General features: G+C 40.5%; 1 protein-coding gene across 16 annotated transcripts in view; it reads right to left on the bottom strand.

Annotated features, from left to right (window-relative positions):
• The window catches only part of MEIS2 (Meis homeobox 2), a 235244-nt gene extending 216761 nt beyond the window's left edge, over window positions 1-18483 (bottom strand). For 4 of the 16 annotated variants that reach the window (XM_083615888.1, XM_083615894.1, XM_083615886.1 and 1 more), the window contains exons 1-6: window positions 16972-18423; window positions 15588-15820; window positions 13942-14083; window positions 13215-13265; window positions 12370-12420; window positions 11387-11536 (exon numbers count right to left, since the gene is read on the bottom strand). In XM_083615888.1, the coding sequence (XP_083472014.1) occupies window positions 11387-11536; window positions 12370-12420; window positions 13215-13265; window positions 13942-14083; window positions 15588-15820; window positions 16972-16983 (639 nt within the window). In that variant the 5' untranslated portion in view covers window positions 16984-18423. Of the gene's footprint in view, window positions 1-11386; window positions 11537-12369; window positions 12421-13214; window positions 13266-13941; window positions 14084-15244; window positions 15476-15587; window positions 16376-16448; window positions 16933-16971 lie in introns of those variants that run through there. The other 12 variants (XM_083615899.1, XM_083615889.1, XM_083615897.1 and 9 more) reach the window with 10 other exon arrangements.
• Between the last annotated feature and the right edge of the window lie 58 nt (window positions 18484-18541).

The raw sequence follows: 18541 nt of genomic DNA, 5'->3' as shown, positions 1-18541 counted from the left end.
TGGACCTGCATTACTTGTCACCTATATATGACAACTTAAATTAAACACATCCTAACAAGAAACATTTCTGTAAAATAATTTCTACTCAGGAAAATAGCATAAACACCGAGCTGTTCCAACAAAATTAACACATGATGACAATTTGTAGATAGGTAGGTAGATAGATAGATTATAGATATAGATAGATAGATAGATAGATAGATAGATAGATAGATAGATAGATAGATGATAGATAGATATAGACAGATACCCTAAACACACACACACACACACACACACACACACTATGAAGCCTCATTACACCAACCAGTGTCTTATCAATTGTAAATCCATTAAAATCAAGTAAGTATAGAGAATGGCCAGATTGTCAATGTTTTGGTGCCTGAGATGGCATATCCCCCACAATAAAAATATAGTGAACAAATGCCTAGCCCCACAATGTAAAAATATAGGTGGACAATCTGCCCAATATATTACGTAATTAACCAGTTTCTTCCCTTTAATGGACCTCAAAATGCTTTACTGGCAGGGACAAATTTCAGAGCCAGCCTTGGGTTGTGTGTAGGCAGCATCTCAAGTTATCATCAACAAACATATTTTGAGTACCACTTGCCTTGCAACAATATTTAGTACCGTAAGTCTGCACAATAACATTTTACAATGAAACCCAAGCTAAAGTGAATAGGCATTATCCACAAATTCATAGCAATCAAATGCAAAAAAATCCTACTGTCTTCCACCGAGCAATGGCTGAGCAACAGAAAATGAATAAAGGGTAATAATAACAATAATAAATAATTATTATTATTTATACCTCACCCATCTGGCTGGGTTTCCCCAGCCACTCTGGGCGGCTCCCAACTGAATATCAAAAACACAGTACAGCATTAAACATTAAAAACATTAGCAGGCTACCAGTAATAATCACACAAACCTCTCACTTGCTTAGTTGGACTATCTACAAAATCAAATTAGATTGGACTGAGAATACAACATGTGAAACACAAATAACAGTCAAAGCAGCCCACATGCCCCCCCTCCTTCTGTGGTGAAGCAATTTCAGCATGGCAGAAAATCTCAATAAAGCAATAACAGTATATTAGGTGCTAAGATAAGTACTGCAGCTAAAACTACAGGAGATTAATTATTTTTCCTCCCAAGAATATACAGAAAATAATACCATCATGCTGGAAGATTGAGCTGATAGAAAACAAAAGGAAAAGTTGAAAGATTCTTAAAAACTATATATTTCAAGTCAGCACGGAGGATGAGAGTTCAGAGAAATGAATATGGAAACAAAATGCCATGATCATGCAAGTTTCTGCGCAGTCTCGATTAAAAGGATTGTGCCTATGAGCTTCTCTTTTTATCTCTGAGTTAGGAAACCACTCAAATAGCTTCAAGCTGAAGGCAAACAGCAGACAGGAGCACTTCAGCCCTCTGCAGCCTCTTAGCGTCAGCTGTTTGCCGGATGGTAATCAGATAAAGAGCTAGAAGAAATACATGAAAAGGGAAAGAAACAATAGCATGGCATGAGCTTTGTCCTCCAACATCATGTTGGAACCTACTTCTATAAAATCTAATAATTGCAACATGTTCACCTAGGCTAAACTTTTCAGAGTGTATAGCTAGTTATGTTAATTCTATGCACTGCAGGCTCTTTTAAACTGGCTGCTGTTAAAACCCTTTAGTTCACAGATTAAAATTTCAGGGGTTAACTAGTAGCATCTCAGCTACATTTTAAGGCAAATGTCAACCAAAACCTGTCATACAGAACTTTAAAAGCTTGACCAGTCTCTGTATTTCTAAATCATGAATGGTTTGGAATGGATCACTTTTAGTGAGACTTCCTGAAGCTGAAAACATTTGGTCTCTTTACCAACCTGTGCTACACTTCATCTCAGTTGTCAGCTCTAAGATGCTTTACAACTGCTTAAATAAGATGTATTGCTTGTATTACAGTATTCTTGAGGATTATAATCTGGCACCATTTTCTCAGAAGATAAAAATAATAGCCAAAGATATTCCCTAAGATGCAATCAAAATTGGCAGAGGAATAAGAAGGGAGAGCAACTACTTTCTGAAACTCTAAATGCTGCCACCCACACATATAAATGTTGAGTAAATGGCACCATGTTGTATTTATTTTATAGGATAAAATGTCTCAATCTGTATTTCAGCTACTTTCCCCCCATTGTGTACAATTTTATATCTCTGGCTCAATGCCCATCATATAGTCATTCATGAGAACTGTAACCAAAACGACAACCAAATGAAAAATTTAAGAGTACAACTCATGATTAATATAATCAGCTTAATTGATTACATATATTAGAATCTAATTCACAGGTCATTCAAGTCAATGGGAGTTTCCAGTTGGTGTGGTTTACCTTGTAGTTATCGTATATCCACAGACATATCTGTAACTAGATAAAGCGCAGCTAAATAAGTTGTCATTTATGTCTTCTTTAGTTTTTGGAGAATAAATTATATTTATGTTACAGGGGTTTTGTAGAAACAAAATATCTTTCCAACTTTATTGTGAAAATTAGCCCCCATGTACTTAAAAGACTACCTCCTATCTTGTGCTCTGTCATGAGCTCAGATCAGCCCTGAAATCTAAGTTGGCACCAAAACAAACATAGCAATATTCATTAGGTGTCCAAAAACTGGGAAATACTGCCCTGACGATAAGAACCAAATCTTTGCTGACATTTTTTGCATGTTGTAATTTTTGGTTTACTTTTTCAGTTGACTTTCAACCAGTGGCGTGTGGTCAGTAGACTAGGGGGACTAGGCTAGTCCCCTAAACTTTCTTGGTAAATTAGAGCATTAAAGTAAAGCCTCGCGCCTCCTTCATGACACTGAATGTTTGGGTTGAACCCACTTTTGGGAAATTACTCAAAATACGTCGCCTTAGAGCTTATTCTCATATTTGAGACCAATGCAGCTACATTTTTCAGTTAGCCTGTGGTGTCTTCCAGTTACATTTGACAGTGGAACAGACTCCCTCAGAAGGTGGTGGATGCCCCATCATTGGAAGTTTTTAAGCAGAGCTTGGATGGCCATCTATTATGGATGCTTTAGTTAAGATTCCTGCATTGCAAGGGGTTGGACTCGATCAGGCACCCCAAAACTCAGCCCTCCAGCTATTTGGGGACTACAGTTCCCATCATCCCTGACCACTGGTCTTGTTAGCTAGGGATGATGGGAGTTGTAGTCCCAAAAAGAGATGGAGGGCCGAGTTTGGGGGTGCCTGCACTAGATGATCCTTAGAGTCCCTTCCAACTCCACAATTCTATGATTCTATGATTGAAACCAGTTTTTCATTCACCACAGAAAGTTATACCCAACATGAAAATCCATCATGGTATCAACATGCACGCATCACCTCCCCGTGGACTAATTAGGGCTGGAAGAGAGCAAAGGCTACCAGTCAGAGATATCACAAGCTTGGCAAGCCCTCAATGTAAATTCATGCTGACCCATTTGGAAGACCATTTCATTATATGCAAATCCACTGGGGGGAAAAGTTAACTTTCATTGACTTCAACCCACAAAAAATATGACTTCAGCTCTAAGTATATTCTTGAAATACTGGCATACTTTTTATTGTGGCTGTTGCCTAAAGCTAAAGTTTATTACAGGCACATATGGTAGTATTTGGGTTTTTTAAAAAAAAGTTTGATGTTATTATATATTTGCTATTAAATGAGCACTCATGCTATAAATGGTGCTGGCTAGGAAAATAAATAAATGCATGAATTACACGCAGACAACAACAGCTGATTCCTTAACATCACAAACATTATTAACACGTAGAGTATCTTCATATATTTTACAGTTTGTGTGTATCTGATCGTCAACTAAAGCACCATGTACCATTGAAGGCAGAGTGTACATGTATCTATTCCCAGTAGTTTTAATAATTGGGAGTCAAAGATGGCGCTCCTCTTGCTCTTACCTAATTGCGTTAAAGAGCAGTGTTACCAGGAGAAAAGCAGTGAATACTGAGTGGCGCACAATAGGAGATGGAAAATAGATACAAGAAGCTAGGTCTCCAGGGGCAGTATTTTCTATTTGCTGGGCTACAGACTCACAGCTGATAATGCAAGTTGTAATTAATATAAAAGCAGGAGACAATATGGGGAAGGCTTGTACTAGCAGGGCCACAGGAGATCACTCTGCAGCTATCCAACGTTTCTCATTTATGCACACAGCCTTCTACAGAAACACAATTTTGCCAGTGTTTTTTCCCTTGAAAGTTAAAAAAAATTGATTTAGCACTATCATTGAATTTTGCTAAATCTAGAGAAGAGCATGGAAAGCACAAAAGTCTCTAGGAATTTGAGGCAAATCTGTTGCGTTACTATTTTGCCGTTGTTACAAATCCAGTGGACATATTAAGCATTTTAACTACTACTAGATCTGGCTTCTTCCTTTTTAAAAAAAAAAGAAAAAGAATTACTTTCCAAACCCTGTTTATATGCCTATATATGGGTCACTCCTCTTGTGCAGTGCCAAGCACACTGATTTAACAAGCCTCAAACTTCTGTGTAAATGTCAGCTTACACAGATACAGATGGGTTAACTGTACATTCCTTATGCATCTCAAACTGGGCAAAATCACCTTAATTATGCAAGGGCCCCCTCTGGGACTGATTCTGATCTCATACTGCTTTTATAGTGGTACAACTCAATTTACCATGATGAAGTTGCTTCTATTTCACCATAATATGTGCAATAACAAATCTATGCACTTCAGTGACACACACAGGTGAATAAAATGAAGAAGATATAATCCACTGATTTTGATGAGTGTTTCAAATATCTACAGAATCCAGAAACAGGCACTCCCTATACACAGCAAATAAATAAAACATTCCATTTCATAATACAGGGAAAGGAACTTCCACCTCTGGATTCCCATTAAGAAGATGTATAATATATTTTGTGCACAGGATTGAAGGTAGTTCTTATAAATCCGTTTCACATATGGAAAATCTGGCATGGCACAGTGGCTATAGACCAAATCCATCTCATTTCACTTCAAGTCATTTCATCACATCTGTGGCATAGCCATAAAGAAGATGAGATCTTAAGTCACCCAAGTAGTACCATGGCAATCAGATAAGCTACACCAGTTACTGTGGCCCTCATGATTTGGTCCTATACGCTAACATATTACAAGACACAATATACTGTACAAGGTGGAAACATAACCTATTCCCAGGCTACAGCAAAGTATCTAAATGTAAGAAATTTGAGAGCTGGCTGGGGTGATTGGCAACACACATAAAGAAGTTTCAGTATGGAGCATGAAGCTCTAAACTGGCTAAATCTCTAAAATAGTATATGTAATAGTATATAAAATAGGTATGTGTACATATATGCATACAGGCACACACGTATCACACACACGTTGCAATTCTATGCACACTTACATAGGAGTAAGCCCCACTGTACTCAGTGAGATTTACTTCTATTCTTAGCACTGAAGTTTGCTTTTATCTAATATAAAACAAACTAATGAAAAAAACCACAGTTTGAAAATGTCTGTGTTCCTAAAATTATATTCCATGGATAAATAAAAATGATCAATGCTGTGCACAGAATTGCACAAATAATACAACAAATACGGCTTTTAGTGAAAAGGGGTAATTGTTTTTACATCCGCACCCTCACCCCAATCCAATGTGTTTTTAAATATTTTTATTAATTCTGAAGCATTCTGCGTAAATCTCTTACTGTATATTTCTCCCAGTGGTGACAGTTTTCATAAGCTTTTTAAAAACATTACCTGCCTTAAACTGTCTTTTTTAACATATCTATCCTAAAAGGATGTACCTAAAAGGTATATAAATCTCTTGTGCATTTTATATTTCAACTAAACTTTTAATCTAATCTATAGACCACCTGCGGGTACAAAAATGAGGCTTTAAAGGTAGGTTATTTACAAAAGCTGCCTCTTTTCAACAATTTCTTTTAGGTGCTAATTTTTTTTACCTCACAAATCATTACCATACAGTTTTACCATATAATTATCCTCATACATTTGTTGGACACCTTTTCTGCTGCATTTGTATTGCTCTGTTCTATTTGGGATTGTTTTCTTGCTTTTACAATTGTAACGGTTTTGTCGGTTTTTATAACTGCACATTATATTGCAGTAACCCATCCTAAGACCTTATGGTGAAGGGCAGGTAATAAAATCTTAGGACAAACAAATAAGTAAATAAATAAATAGTACTTCTAGTACTAGAGAGCCAGGTCCAACTCCATAAGGTGATGCCCTCCCCCTCCCCATGAAAGACCTAAGCAAAAGGAGAAATCAAAAAATCATATATAAGTGTTTGCCTGACTTTAGTTAAAATTGACAACACCTTACCTAGCGTGGCAATTGAGTCTCCATAGGGGAAATCCGGGCACATTTAAGAAAGTGACTAACTTTGCAATGATTTCATTAGAACCAAAATGGAACAGCATTATTATGTCAAATATAATGCATGCAGTGGATGTTAGCAAAACAGAAATGATTGAGTGACATTTACACAAAAATCACCAGAGAAGGTGTCAGCTTATCAAATATGTTATTCCTCAGTAGGGTTAAAATCTTGGTATCATATACGCTAAAGCCTGTAGCTTTGCAAGCCTCAAACCACAAACTATGGAATTTAGCGACATACTATTACTATTGCTGTGAGGGCAGATTACTTTCCTTTTTTATATTATACACAGTATGACCACTAGAAAATAATATAGTCACACTCCTGGAACCACCTACTCTTAAGCAGCCCTACTGAAATTGATACTACATTTCAAGTAATCCCTCCCTTTACTCAAGGGTTTGTAATGGTACGGTAAATATCGCTGCAACCATGGGATACCTGCTTCACACAAACTGCCTGCCATAGAGAGCAGAATCCATACATGCCGGTAGTAACATGGGTCTCAATCCTAAATCTTACGAAAAAGCCTTTATGCCCTGATCTTGCATTCCTGGCAATAGCCTTTTAGGGTAAGTTGATGTTCACTTCTTGGTTAATAAAAGAGCTAAAGATAAATCTGAGCAACCAGGAAAAAAGAATGTTGCCCTATGTAATTTATTCATTTTACCACAATCATGCTTTGCATGATGTTAGAAAACGGTGCAACATTTCAAAGTCCAGAAAAGAAAACTCAAGTACATATGAAAACAGATATTTTCTCTTACACATATGGAATCAATTTGTTGTAAATGGTGATGATAATTTTTTTAAGTACACATAAACGTACAGTCAATATATTAAGCAATTTCACATGTTACAAAGCAGCAAACCCAGCAGGAACACACTCAACTAGAGCTGCACATCGTTCTGGCTCTGTTTCTATGTAGTTTTAAATAACTATTCATTGTATTAACAATTTACAATTTTAGGTTTAAACTTAAAAAATCTTATATATTTAAGAAATGTAACATGTGAATTCATTCTCAACTACAGAAGAGTTTATAGGGTGGTCTTAGGAAGCCAATCTCTCAGCCTCAGTCATCTATATGTAACATGGGGATAATATAACTTTCCTTACAGATCTATTGTAAGAATTACTGAGATAATGGTTATAAACAGTGTTGAGCACTTACATAAATATGAAGTATTCTTATATAGAAAAATGCTTGTGCAAATTATGCACATTAATATTTCCCAAACTCTGTTTTGATGTTTATCCTACAACATGAGGCCCAACTCATCCATGTTCTTGACAGGAGAGTCAGCTTTGGCCTCTGTGAAGAAAGAACTCAGCTTGAAATGATATACAAGCAAGGGGAAAGATTGGTATGTCTTTTCTCAAAACCATTAATTCAGAAATGCCAAAAGAAGCTGCAATCCTTTGAGTAGTTACATGCACGCAAGGCTCCTTGGAATCAGTGGGATTTCTATAGAAAATGATTCTGCGTAAACATTCAACTGTATAGGTTAAACAAACTGTTAGTTGCTCTTGAAATACCTATAGTAGTAAACATTTTACTGCCATTATTTTAAAATATGAGTTATGGTTAACCCGAATGAAAACTGGAGCGTCAGGAATACGTATTAGGCTATATATGTATAAATGAAACAGTGATAAATTGTCATTCCTAAGAACCACAAGTTGAACTGTAGCTAGAGTAGGTTTTTAGTTAGTCTGGTTCAGTCAGGGCATGGTTGTAATTACCTTCTACCCATCTACAGCTAATACCTTAGAGCAATAAAAATATATGAGGGTGTTAAAAATTCAAATGCTAATTATGGGCTGTTATATTTACTAAATGCAGCATAGTATATAACAACAGTTGCAGCTTTTCAGTGGCTAGCATTATCCTAGTTGATATACAAAGTTATATGCCAACTTACCCTTACTGTGCTATACAAAAGTTAACAGAACAATAAAATATAATTCAGTATTTGCATTTTGTTGCCATCAACCGTAGCAGGGGTATCTGGCTTTTCTAGAAAACGTATTGCTTTTGAGGAGACCAAACTGTTTCTCCTACCAAGTTAAGTTAGATAAATATCACAGCAGTGGGGTCCCATAAAGAAAACATACAGTATTTGAATATCACGTATTCAAGTGCCCTTCTGTAAATATTAGCTAGTCTCTCATTTCTTCAGTATCCTTCAGCTATATTCTTAAGCTGGGTAGTGATATAAAATCATGAGCCCCATTAGTATCTAATACTGTATACTGCTGCCACTGCTGTAGACCTATACCCATAAACATACACAAGCACACTGAATAGAGGTATAGAGATTTGGGGGTGTCAAGTATCTGTCACAAACTGTCATATCCACAAGAGAAGCCCTGGCACAGAACAAATTAAATTACACTTCTTTTTAAAGCTGTCATTATTCATATTCAATCAATTGAAATATTGTCAGTATTTCAAATGCATATAAAACTATGAGAAGGATCCATGGATCAGAACAGTGGGCCAAGATATAAAACAGAGGAAACAACATGCTGTCTGTGTCCTTCTGAAGTGGTTCATCATCACCCCTGCACCAACTTTCACCAAATGAGATTTAGCCTGGGGCTGTATTTTAAATATGCATATCAAAGCAAATGGGACGGGGGGGGGGGGGGGGGAACAAACCTACAGTATCAAATTGGAGAAGTTTTCATGCTAACCATTCTAATTTGCAGGTAGGCTTTCACAAATGAATCATTTCCAGCAAAATATTAAAATTACAAAAGGCACCATTATTACAAACTGCTTTTTAGAGCATTGTAATAAAACAAACCAGCTACATGAAACTTCAAACAAAGATAGATATCTGTATCTGTATACATACATACATACATACAAACAATCTGCATCTACAACTATATAATATTAGTTTAAAGTTTTATGTTGGATGACAATGTTAACTCACATGTCTAATAAGACACTATTCCCTAAATGCAACTACATGATACAACTCTTCATTTCCCAGTTGGTGTTCTTGTTGCACAAATTATTGCTTTCTTTCAAGACAAATAGCAGGGGGCTAAGGTAAAAATGTTATGGCTCAAATCTCCAGGAAATAAAAGGCTTTAAATTGTAATACCCAGTGAAGTGGCAAACTCTAATGGGTGTAAGATAAATATATTGTCACTTTTTGAGTTTGTTGTTTCAGATCAAAAAGGAAAAGTGGTTATTTTCCATTAAGGCAGTTATAAAATTATAAAATGCTAGCCCCCTGAAACCTCATCCTATCACTGTAGGTGAATTTAAATATTATAATGGAGCACTTCAAATTGGCTTGAGCATTCGCCATCTGCCAGGGCCCTAAACAGGCTAGTTTATCTAATCTCCTCAATATAAACATCAGCATGCTCCATTTCTACACTTCCACATGAAACAAATTCTTATAATGAAACTATTCTGGGAACACATGCAATGTTTTTGCACTGCTTTATATAGTAGATGCTTATCCTTCAGGATGCCTATCATTTCAGAACCTTTTCTAAGGGCCCCACAAACTCACATGCACACTACTTTAAGGTTTGAAATTGCATACAAGAAATATTTGTCAAAGTTCTGTCATGCTTCATGGACCTTATTAGCAGCAAATGACATCATAAAACAACAAGGAAACTTTCAGTAGTTTCTACTCGTACGTGTGTGTGTGTGTGTGTGTGTGTGTGTAGCTTAAGAGTGATAATTATAAAATAGTAAATATCATGAAAATTTGTCCCTGAAGTTACCATATTTCAAAAGAAGGGGAAATTGACAATGGAACGATAGAATCATAGTATTTAAAAATTAAATAAATGGTTTACAACGTATATAAACCTAGGGTGTTTTTTTCTTTTCTTTTTACAACTACTTCTGCTCTTCTGAACAAAGGTAATACACAACAAAAGCAAATATTTAACTACCTGACAACATACTTTCAAAAAGGAAAATAATCAAACAGAAAACTGCTTCTTCACATGTATATCTACTTTTCTTGGCATATTAAAGATTACCTCTAGATGCCTATACATAGCATATGAATCCCCTTTTAATACCCCACAGTTAAAATATTGTTCCTAACATGGTCTGTGTTGTTTGTTTCATGAGCTCATTGCCAAAGCCTAAGTAACTCCCCCCAACCGGTTTCTTCACTGTATTTTCTTCTTCCCCAAGTTTAAAAGCTTAACAATGTAGATACTTATGGTAAATTTTCCCAAGTTCTTCTCTGAAGTAAATTGGCAAACACATGCAGAAAAACCACTGCCAGACATGCAACTACACTTGTGAACATTCCACCAAAACATTAACTTATTCACCAGCTACTGAAGTGATAAAACTAACCACTAACCTGTAGCTAGTTACTCAATCTTAATTCTCTCCAGCCTCTGCAGTGCATTGGCTCATCAAAGTTATTGCAATTTATTATGAAGATGCTCCAGGCACTTGGCAATAAGTCCACATTCTAATAATAAGTTGTATCATAGAAAAAGCACTGGAAACCATAACTTTGTTTTAATGCAATGTATAATTGCCAATAAGTCTCAACACTTGACATTTAGAGACAGAGTGCAGAAATCAACAACTTTTTACTAAGTTTCTATTTACTACTCCTTTTCTGTGACATTGATCATAGGTCTTGCAAAGCAGAAAAGGCTGCACCTACCAATTCGACAGTTTGCCAACTCTTCCGTTTACTCAGATCATGAACTCTGCAAGCCATAAGTTAACCTTTCGGTAACTGAATGAAAAGGGCCCCTCTCCCACCCCCAAAAACTGAAGATAAAACAACTTTAAAATATCCTACTGAAAATGAAGCATGATTTAAAGCAGATAATTACAAAATAGTGGGGATGGTGGTGGCAATAACAACAACAATCCACAGATTTACTAAATGTGTTATAACCTTTACAAATTATCAAAAAGACTTACATGGTCTGCTAAGTTTGTGGATGATCCTGAGAGCTCTTCATGATCAGATTTGGAGCTGCCATCTCTTTCATCAATAACTAGATCTATGGGCATTTTGCCTTTCAAACAGCTAATGTACCGATGGCAGAAATTATCACACAACTCATGGACCTGGATATATTTAAATAAAGGGAAAGAAAAAGAAAATTAAAAATAATAATTGAGTGTGGGAGGAAAAATATCAGATTGCAACTGGAGAGGGTTTTCCCCCCAGTTGTGAAAGAAATCTATTCCAAGAATAACTCTAATTAAGGGGCATAATAGTTGAAGGCAAGGAAACAATAGAGAAATTGTTACAGCACATATTATTCCCCTGAGACTTGCCTGAGCAACAAGTTAGGAAGGGGGAGAGCCTACTCTATAGACAGAAGAAAATCTGATTTAGGATAATATCAAAAGCACTGAAATCTGGACAAACGTAAATAAAATCTAGAAGCATAGGCAGTTCAGCAGGGAAGAGTGGCAGAAAGGATTGGGACAGAGCAGTGAACATTTTGAAACCTCCTATAGGAACTAGGAGAGATCTTTATCACAAAATCATTTCCTTGTAGCACCTTAGCCTTTCCATAGGCACTGTGACTCTCTTTGTAATCTTAATGTTTTGCTCAGAGATAATGGGAGGATCAGGTCTGCACTGAATGAGAAGATACTTAATTTTAAAATACTATCCCTGGTTGAAGAAAATTGCAGAGGGCTGGAAGACAGAGAGGGGAGATACAATCGATTGGGAAAGGAGGGGCTAGTTGAAAGGGTGATTGGAACTGGAAATAATAGAGAAGTTCCAGAAGGGGGGGGGGGGGAGTGCCTGTTTTGTTGAGTGTCACCCGGTGCTTTGTAGTACTAGTTACAGTGTCCAGCTGACATTTCCCGAAAGACAACCTTTAAGATGCAGGGATGGGCGGGTGTTAGAGAATAAAAAAGGAGGTAGCACCCCTTGCTCTTACCTTTTCTAATTCCAAAAGGTGAAACCTTAAGACTTGTATTGCTTGGATCATCTGAAAGAAAATTGGGAGCAGAGAAGTTGTCATTTGGGAGAAGGAAAAACCCAAGCAGGGAGCCGCTGATGGTCAGGGCACACCCTCATTATCCAGGATTTTAGCTCATTGGACACGCTCGGGCAATTTTGATCAACTTTAACCTAAAGCACTTTTTTTTAAAAAAAAAACCTTACTCTCTCTCACACACACATTTAAAGAGAAGCAGCTATTAGTGGTTTACAGAGGTGTCCTTCCCCCAGTGTTTTCTGAAAGTCCGCAAAGCAACCAAGCAGCTAAACAGCCACTCGCCACACCACCGGCTTTTTTAAAAGAAGAAAAGGTGAAATGCTCCAGATGAATGGTTTGCCTTCACCTCTTTTGCAAGCGGATTTCTAGCACTTTTAATACTGAAATCGCCCACATTAGCAAAAGAATCGTGTTGCCACCGTTTCCTTCCCTTTTGCTTCCCGGGGCTTAAACCCAGCTTTGCAATGCATTGGGGACTCAAGTGTTTGTTGTCCTCTTGCCATGTTTAAGAACTGGAGCTCTTTGAAGCCCCTGGATAAGGATGGTTCGCTCTTTCCCGGTTCCTTAGTGTCACTTTCTATAAGCATCTTTCTTTCTCTGTCTTGTCTGTTTCCCTCTCTCTCTCTCTCTCTCTCTCTCACACACACACACACACACACATACAGCCTACTTAGCAATTATACCTTTTTAAAAAAATTAATAATTAAAAAAGGGCGAGCTGGGGTTTCTTGGCGGAAGGGGCAAGAAAAGTCAAAATGGGGTTGGGGGGGTGAAGTGAACCTTACCAAATTGTCCAACTCTGGATTTGAAGAAAAAAGTGGCTTTTCCGCCCGAACCTACATGAAGTAGAAGTAAGGGGAGGGGGGGAAATCAGTGCATATTTCAGCTGTCTTTAACATACACACTCCTATTAACACTCCCCCCGCCCCAAACACCGCCACCAGAGGTCCAAACTGGAGGGGGAAAGGATATAAATATGTGAACTAAAGGCCACTCTGTGCAGTTTCTGCCCCAAAACCCACCCCACCCACCCACCCTGTTTAACTGAGAGGTTTCAGAAAGACTTAAAACCCTTCGCAGAGTTTTTAACCCCCCACCCGCATTTAACAATGCCCCTTTCCTGTTAAGCTAAGAGTGACCAATGAATGTCTCCCAGTGTCCACTGAAGAGAGAGAGAGGGAAAGAGAGAGAGAGGAGAGAGAGAGAGAAAGAAAAGGGAGCCGGGGAGAAGAGAGGGGGGTGCGGGTGAAGATATGATTTGGGCCAGTTTTTGGCGAGGAATCTTTCCTCACAAACACAACCACGTTATGTAAGCACTCTCACACGCTTCGTTTCTCTCCCTCACAACTTGGAATGAGACATGGAAAAAGTTGTGTTGTTGCGTTTTGCGCGGGGTGGGGTTGGGGGGGGGGGAGAAGAGGTGTTTTGTGCGAGGTGTTGCTTTTGCCTGGGGGGGGTGTTGCGCGGGGTGGGGTGGGGGGTGCAGAAAAGGCGGGTTAAAAAACGTTCGACCTGTTTGGCGAAGACGGCGATGTCCTCGTTGAAGGAGTCTGAGGAGCAGACGTCTCCGCCGGCCACCCCAGGCTCTCGCGGGGTACAGGTCGCCAGCTCGCACTTCTCAAAGACCAGAGCTAAGAGGGGGAACAACGGGTGCCTGCCGGGCAGTGACACACAAAAGAAAAAAAGGGGGGTGGGGTGGGGGTTAAAGGAGATGTTGAGAGGAGGAGGAGGAGGAGCAGAGAGAGGGTGGGGGAGAGAAAAAAAAAAGTCTGATCAACAAGTATTTTTTTTTCCTGTCGAAAATAAAAAGCAAAACACGTCCACGCTTTCTCACAACGCCTCAGCCTTTCCATAAAGGAAAAAAAATGGGGCGGGGGAGGGGGGAAGCAGCACTGGAAAGCGAGGCCAAGGCCAGAGAGGAAAACAACATACATACACACATGCAAACTTTAATTTTTTTTTTTAAAAGCGCCAAAATCGGGCCCTCACAAACCAATACAATAGGCACCGAGAAGGCGAGCAGTAAGTAGCTCAGCTGCCAAGTTTTCGTGGTTTCCACAATAACTAAAGGAGGGGTGGGGTGGGCGCTCCTGCCCCCAAGCTAAAAGGGGAAACTTTATTCTTACGCAAACTGTTTAAACTGCTTAATATCTCGGTGCAATCTAACAGCAGCCAGAAAACGTGCATTTTTGCTGAAGGGAAGGGAAGAGGGGGGAAGAGGATGCCAGCAAAGTTTCTCCAGGCTGAAGAAGGGCATCCTGATAAAAATACCAACTGCCCAGCCATAAACGAGCTGAACAGAAATATATATATATTAAATACTAACACAGACACCCCAATTGCCCTAGCAGACATTGAAGTAGGGGAAAGCGAAAGTATGGCATTTGTGTATAAGCAGAAAATGTGTTTTTCTCTAGTTTTTCCTTCTTTATCTCTCCTCGGATGGTGATGACACTACATCCTATTTTAGAGCAATGTAATAATAAGCCAAACAGATCTGGACTGATGAGAGTTACTTCCATTCTCCCAACTACAATGCTTAGTTGTTCTCCTGTGGATGTCAGTAACTCCCACCTCTTTTCTCAATTTATTTTTGTCCGCGTTGGGGGTGTTTTCAAGGACTACCCCCACCGTCTTATTTTTGAGTCGGCTCTATATTTACAGCTCAGCTCCTAAATAATAAACAAAACAACCCCCATGGAACTTACTTCTGTGTAAAATGTGCCTGCGGAACTATAACATAAGCTTACTCTCCGGTTAGGGAAGCCTGATCAAGGCTGTTTTAACTGAAAAAGGGAATACAGTTTCAGTTTACCTTACGGGTCCATCCGAAATATCGGTGGATTTCTGCACTGTAGTGCACTCTCCCATATAGGGGATCACGGCATTCCTTACTAAACCGACCTAAATTGCTCTGATCACTTAAAAGAAGCGCAGGAACACAGGGAAGGGCAGCCTGTTTGAAAACGCTGCTCGAAACCTTCCCCTGCCATTTCCCTCTCGCCTGGAAGCAGCAGGGCTACCCGCTCGGAACTCTTTGCTACGATCGTCTCTGCTCTGAAAGAAGATCCCCGAGCCCTCCGCGCGCGCACCCCCTCCGCACAGAAGCTGCAAAGGACCCGGGCCATGGCGCCGGGCTCGCCCTGCCTCGTACCTACCCGTAGATCGCATCCTTGTCCCGCTTCAGGGCGTCGTTGACAGCCGATCCCATGCTGGCCGGCATGACATTGGGGTGCGGGGCGTGGGCTCCATAATGCTGGCTGGCATGGAGTGGCGGCCCGTGGTTCAAGTGGTGGACTGGGGGGATCGGCCTGGGGGCGTGAGGGTCTCCGTACATGGAAGCAGGTACCCCTACTCCGTCCATCCCGCCGTAATGAGGCAGCTCATCGTACTGTCAAAAAGAAAATGGGCCAGAAGAAAGAAAGAAGAAAGAAAGAAAGAAAGAAAGAGAAAGAAAGAAAGAAAGAAAACCAGGGGGAGAAAAGAGGGTTTGAGGAAAGGAAAAAAAGAGCAAAAAAAGAGGGAGAGAGAAATAAAATAAAAAAAAACACAACAACAACAAAAGTCAGAAGAGAGTAAAGCACCCAGACTCAGACAAAACAGAGCAAAACTACAAACCAGGACCAGCCACAACAAGAGAGAGGGGAGGGTGGAGAGAGAGAAAGCTGTACAGACTGAAATCAAAATAAAAAGTGCAGTTTATAGAGCTGGGGGAAGGGAATGAAGGGACCGGGAGTATGTGTGTGTGCGAGAAAGAGAGACAGAGTGTGTGTTTTTGCTGATGGCGAGGAGAAATCTACCGAAGGCAAAATAAAGGAGGAAACTGGAAGCGTGGAGAGGGAGAAGCGAAAAATGTTCGCCGAGTCAGAAGAGAGCGGAGCACGAATAAACAAAACAACCCACAAGTAAACAGATTAATACTTCGGAGCGGCGGTGGGAAGCAGGGCTGGGAAGGGAAAGGAAGAGCGCGAGGGAGGAGTGGGGTGGGGGGGTGGGAGAGCAAATAATCTGAAAGTTACCAGAAACATTATTTAGCAGCAATTCCCCCTTGTCCTTGTCAAAACCAGAGACAAACCAAGCAGCAAATGTAGCTGAATTTCCTAGGCAGCGGCGGCGGCGGCGGCAGCAACAGCCACAGCAACAGCAGCGGCGGCGGCGGCGGCGGCAGCAGCAGCAGCAGCAGGCAAGCCTTCCCCCCTGTGAACCCCGCGCCACTGAGCAGCTAGAGAGGAGCAGGGAAATCGCGCTGCTGGGGGAAAAGCTAGAGAGGAAAGAAGCGTGGAACAATTGCAGACAGACACACACACGCACGCACGCACATTCACACAGAGGGAGAGAGGGAGAGAGAGAGATAGACACACACACACACTCCCGCACACGCGCACACACACAAAACCGGTGAATAATTTTTGCTGCTATTTGTTTTGTTGTTTTTTAAATAGTGGCCGCCATGAGCAGCAGCGACGGAGGCGAGCAAATCCGACAGGCCCTCTTAAGAGAGGATTTATACACGTAAGGTAAGTGTTGGAGATTTAAACCTACCCTTTGCGCCATCAGTCTGCGCTCCGATAAACTCCTGGAGGTGTCCTATATTTAATATCCCAGTCCAGCAACAACAACAAAAAGTGATTGAGTGGTGAAGAAGAAGAAGAATCCCTTTTCCCCCTTGTCCTTTCGACCCACTTATAGACTTCTCCAGCACGCTTAAATAATCATAAAAGACAACAGCAATAACAATAAAAAGTAGGCAAAGAACCCCGTCGAGTTTGTGATCTTCTTTTTTCCCGCGCGCTGCTTCTCCGTTTCCCCTTTCTCTGTCTCTTTCCTTTTTTTTTCTTCCTTTGCGTAAAAAATAATAATAATTAAAAAAAATTAAAAATCGTCAACCCCCCAACTGAAGGTTACGATCGGCCCGTCAGCAACCCACATGTAACCAAACTGTCGTGTCTCATGGCTTTTTGCCACTCCAGCTGTCAATCAAAGCCATGGAATGTCAAGGTAGTGAATGAATGATGGCTGATGATGATGAAGAAGAAAAGAGGAATCTTTTTAACCTCGGGTTCTTCTCTCAGTAACTCCGCGTTTGGGGTTTGTCTTGTAGGAGAGCTATAGGTTCTTTTCTCCCTCTCTCCCCCTTTTTTTTTAACTACCGGGAGGGGGAGGGTGGGGTAGGATGCGAAGAAAAATGGAATAGTTTGCAAAACGTGGACTTCCTCCGTTCTTTTTTTTTTCCCCCGGTAGGTATTTTGTCTCCCTCTTCACCTCTCCCTCTGAGATGAGTGAGTGTCAGTAAGTGTTGGCAGGTTGGCTGCTGGCTGGCTTATAGAAGAGGCTCAGTTTTGCAGCGCTGATCGGCGGGAGAATGAAATGACGGAACCCGGAAGTAGTGGTGGCCATAGCCAGTCCTACAACAGAGACACATACAAGGGAGAGGGGAGAGGGAGAGGAGAGGAGAAGAGAGCGAGCACAGAACCAGCGAGCGAGCGAGCGCTTAAAGCCTGTGATATGCAGAGTATGCAATCAGGGCTGCTTCCACGCCACCCGGGGAGGGGGGGGGAGAAAGCCACCCTGCAAATCATACCCATAGCAAATCAACGTGCCTTTTCAGATAGGAAAGGGAGAGTGTGGGATAAAGAAGGAGGCACAGGAGAAGGAAGAGAGGGAGAGGGAGAGAAAGAAAGGATGCCTGGCTTCGTGCGTGCGCGTGGTGGGGGAACTGCAAAAAGCCAGAAATGGGGTGGGGGGGGAGTGCCATACAAGCCTAGCACTGGCATGCTTTTTTATTATTAGATTATTTTACCACTCAATACCCTTATCTGCCTAACTGCACTCTTTAGCCAGCGCTTCGCATTGTGTCCCCCCCCGCAGTCTCTCTCTCTTCTGAGGTTACTTCTAGCAGCGATTCAATGGCCACTATGCAAGCCGAAGGAACTCAGGCAGTTGCAAAGGTTTAAGGGGGGGGGAGCGAGAGAGAGAGAGAGAGCATGCAAAGTTGATCTGCCAGCGGAAACTAGCCTGCTTTAAACAAAGTCCTCCGTCCATGCCAGAATCTTGTATTCAAAGAGATCTCTGTGTGCGTGTTTCCTTTTCTGTGTGAAACCACTACCTTTTA

This window comes from Podarcis filfolensis (genome assembly GCF_964270895.1).
Source record: "Podarcis filfolensis genome assembly, chromosome: 1".
NCBI lineage: Eukaryota > Metazoa > Chordata > Lepidosauria > Squamata > Lacertidae > Podarcis > Podarcis filfolensis.
The sequence above is the reverse complement of the archived record's forward strand: the minus strand, read 5'-3'. Positions and strand labels throughout refer to the sequence as shown.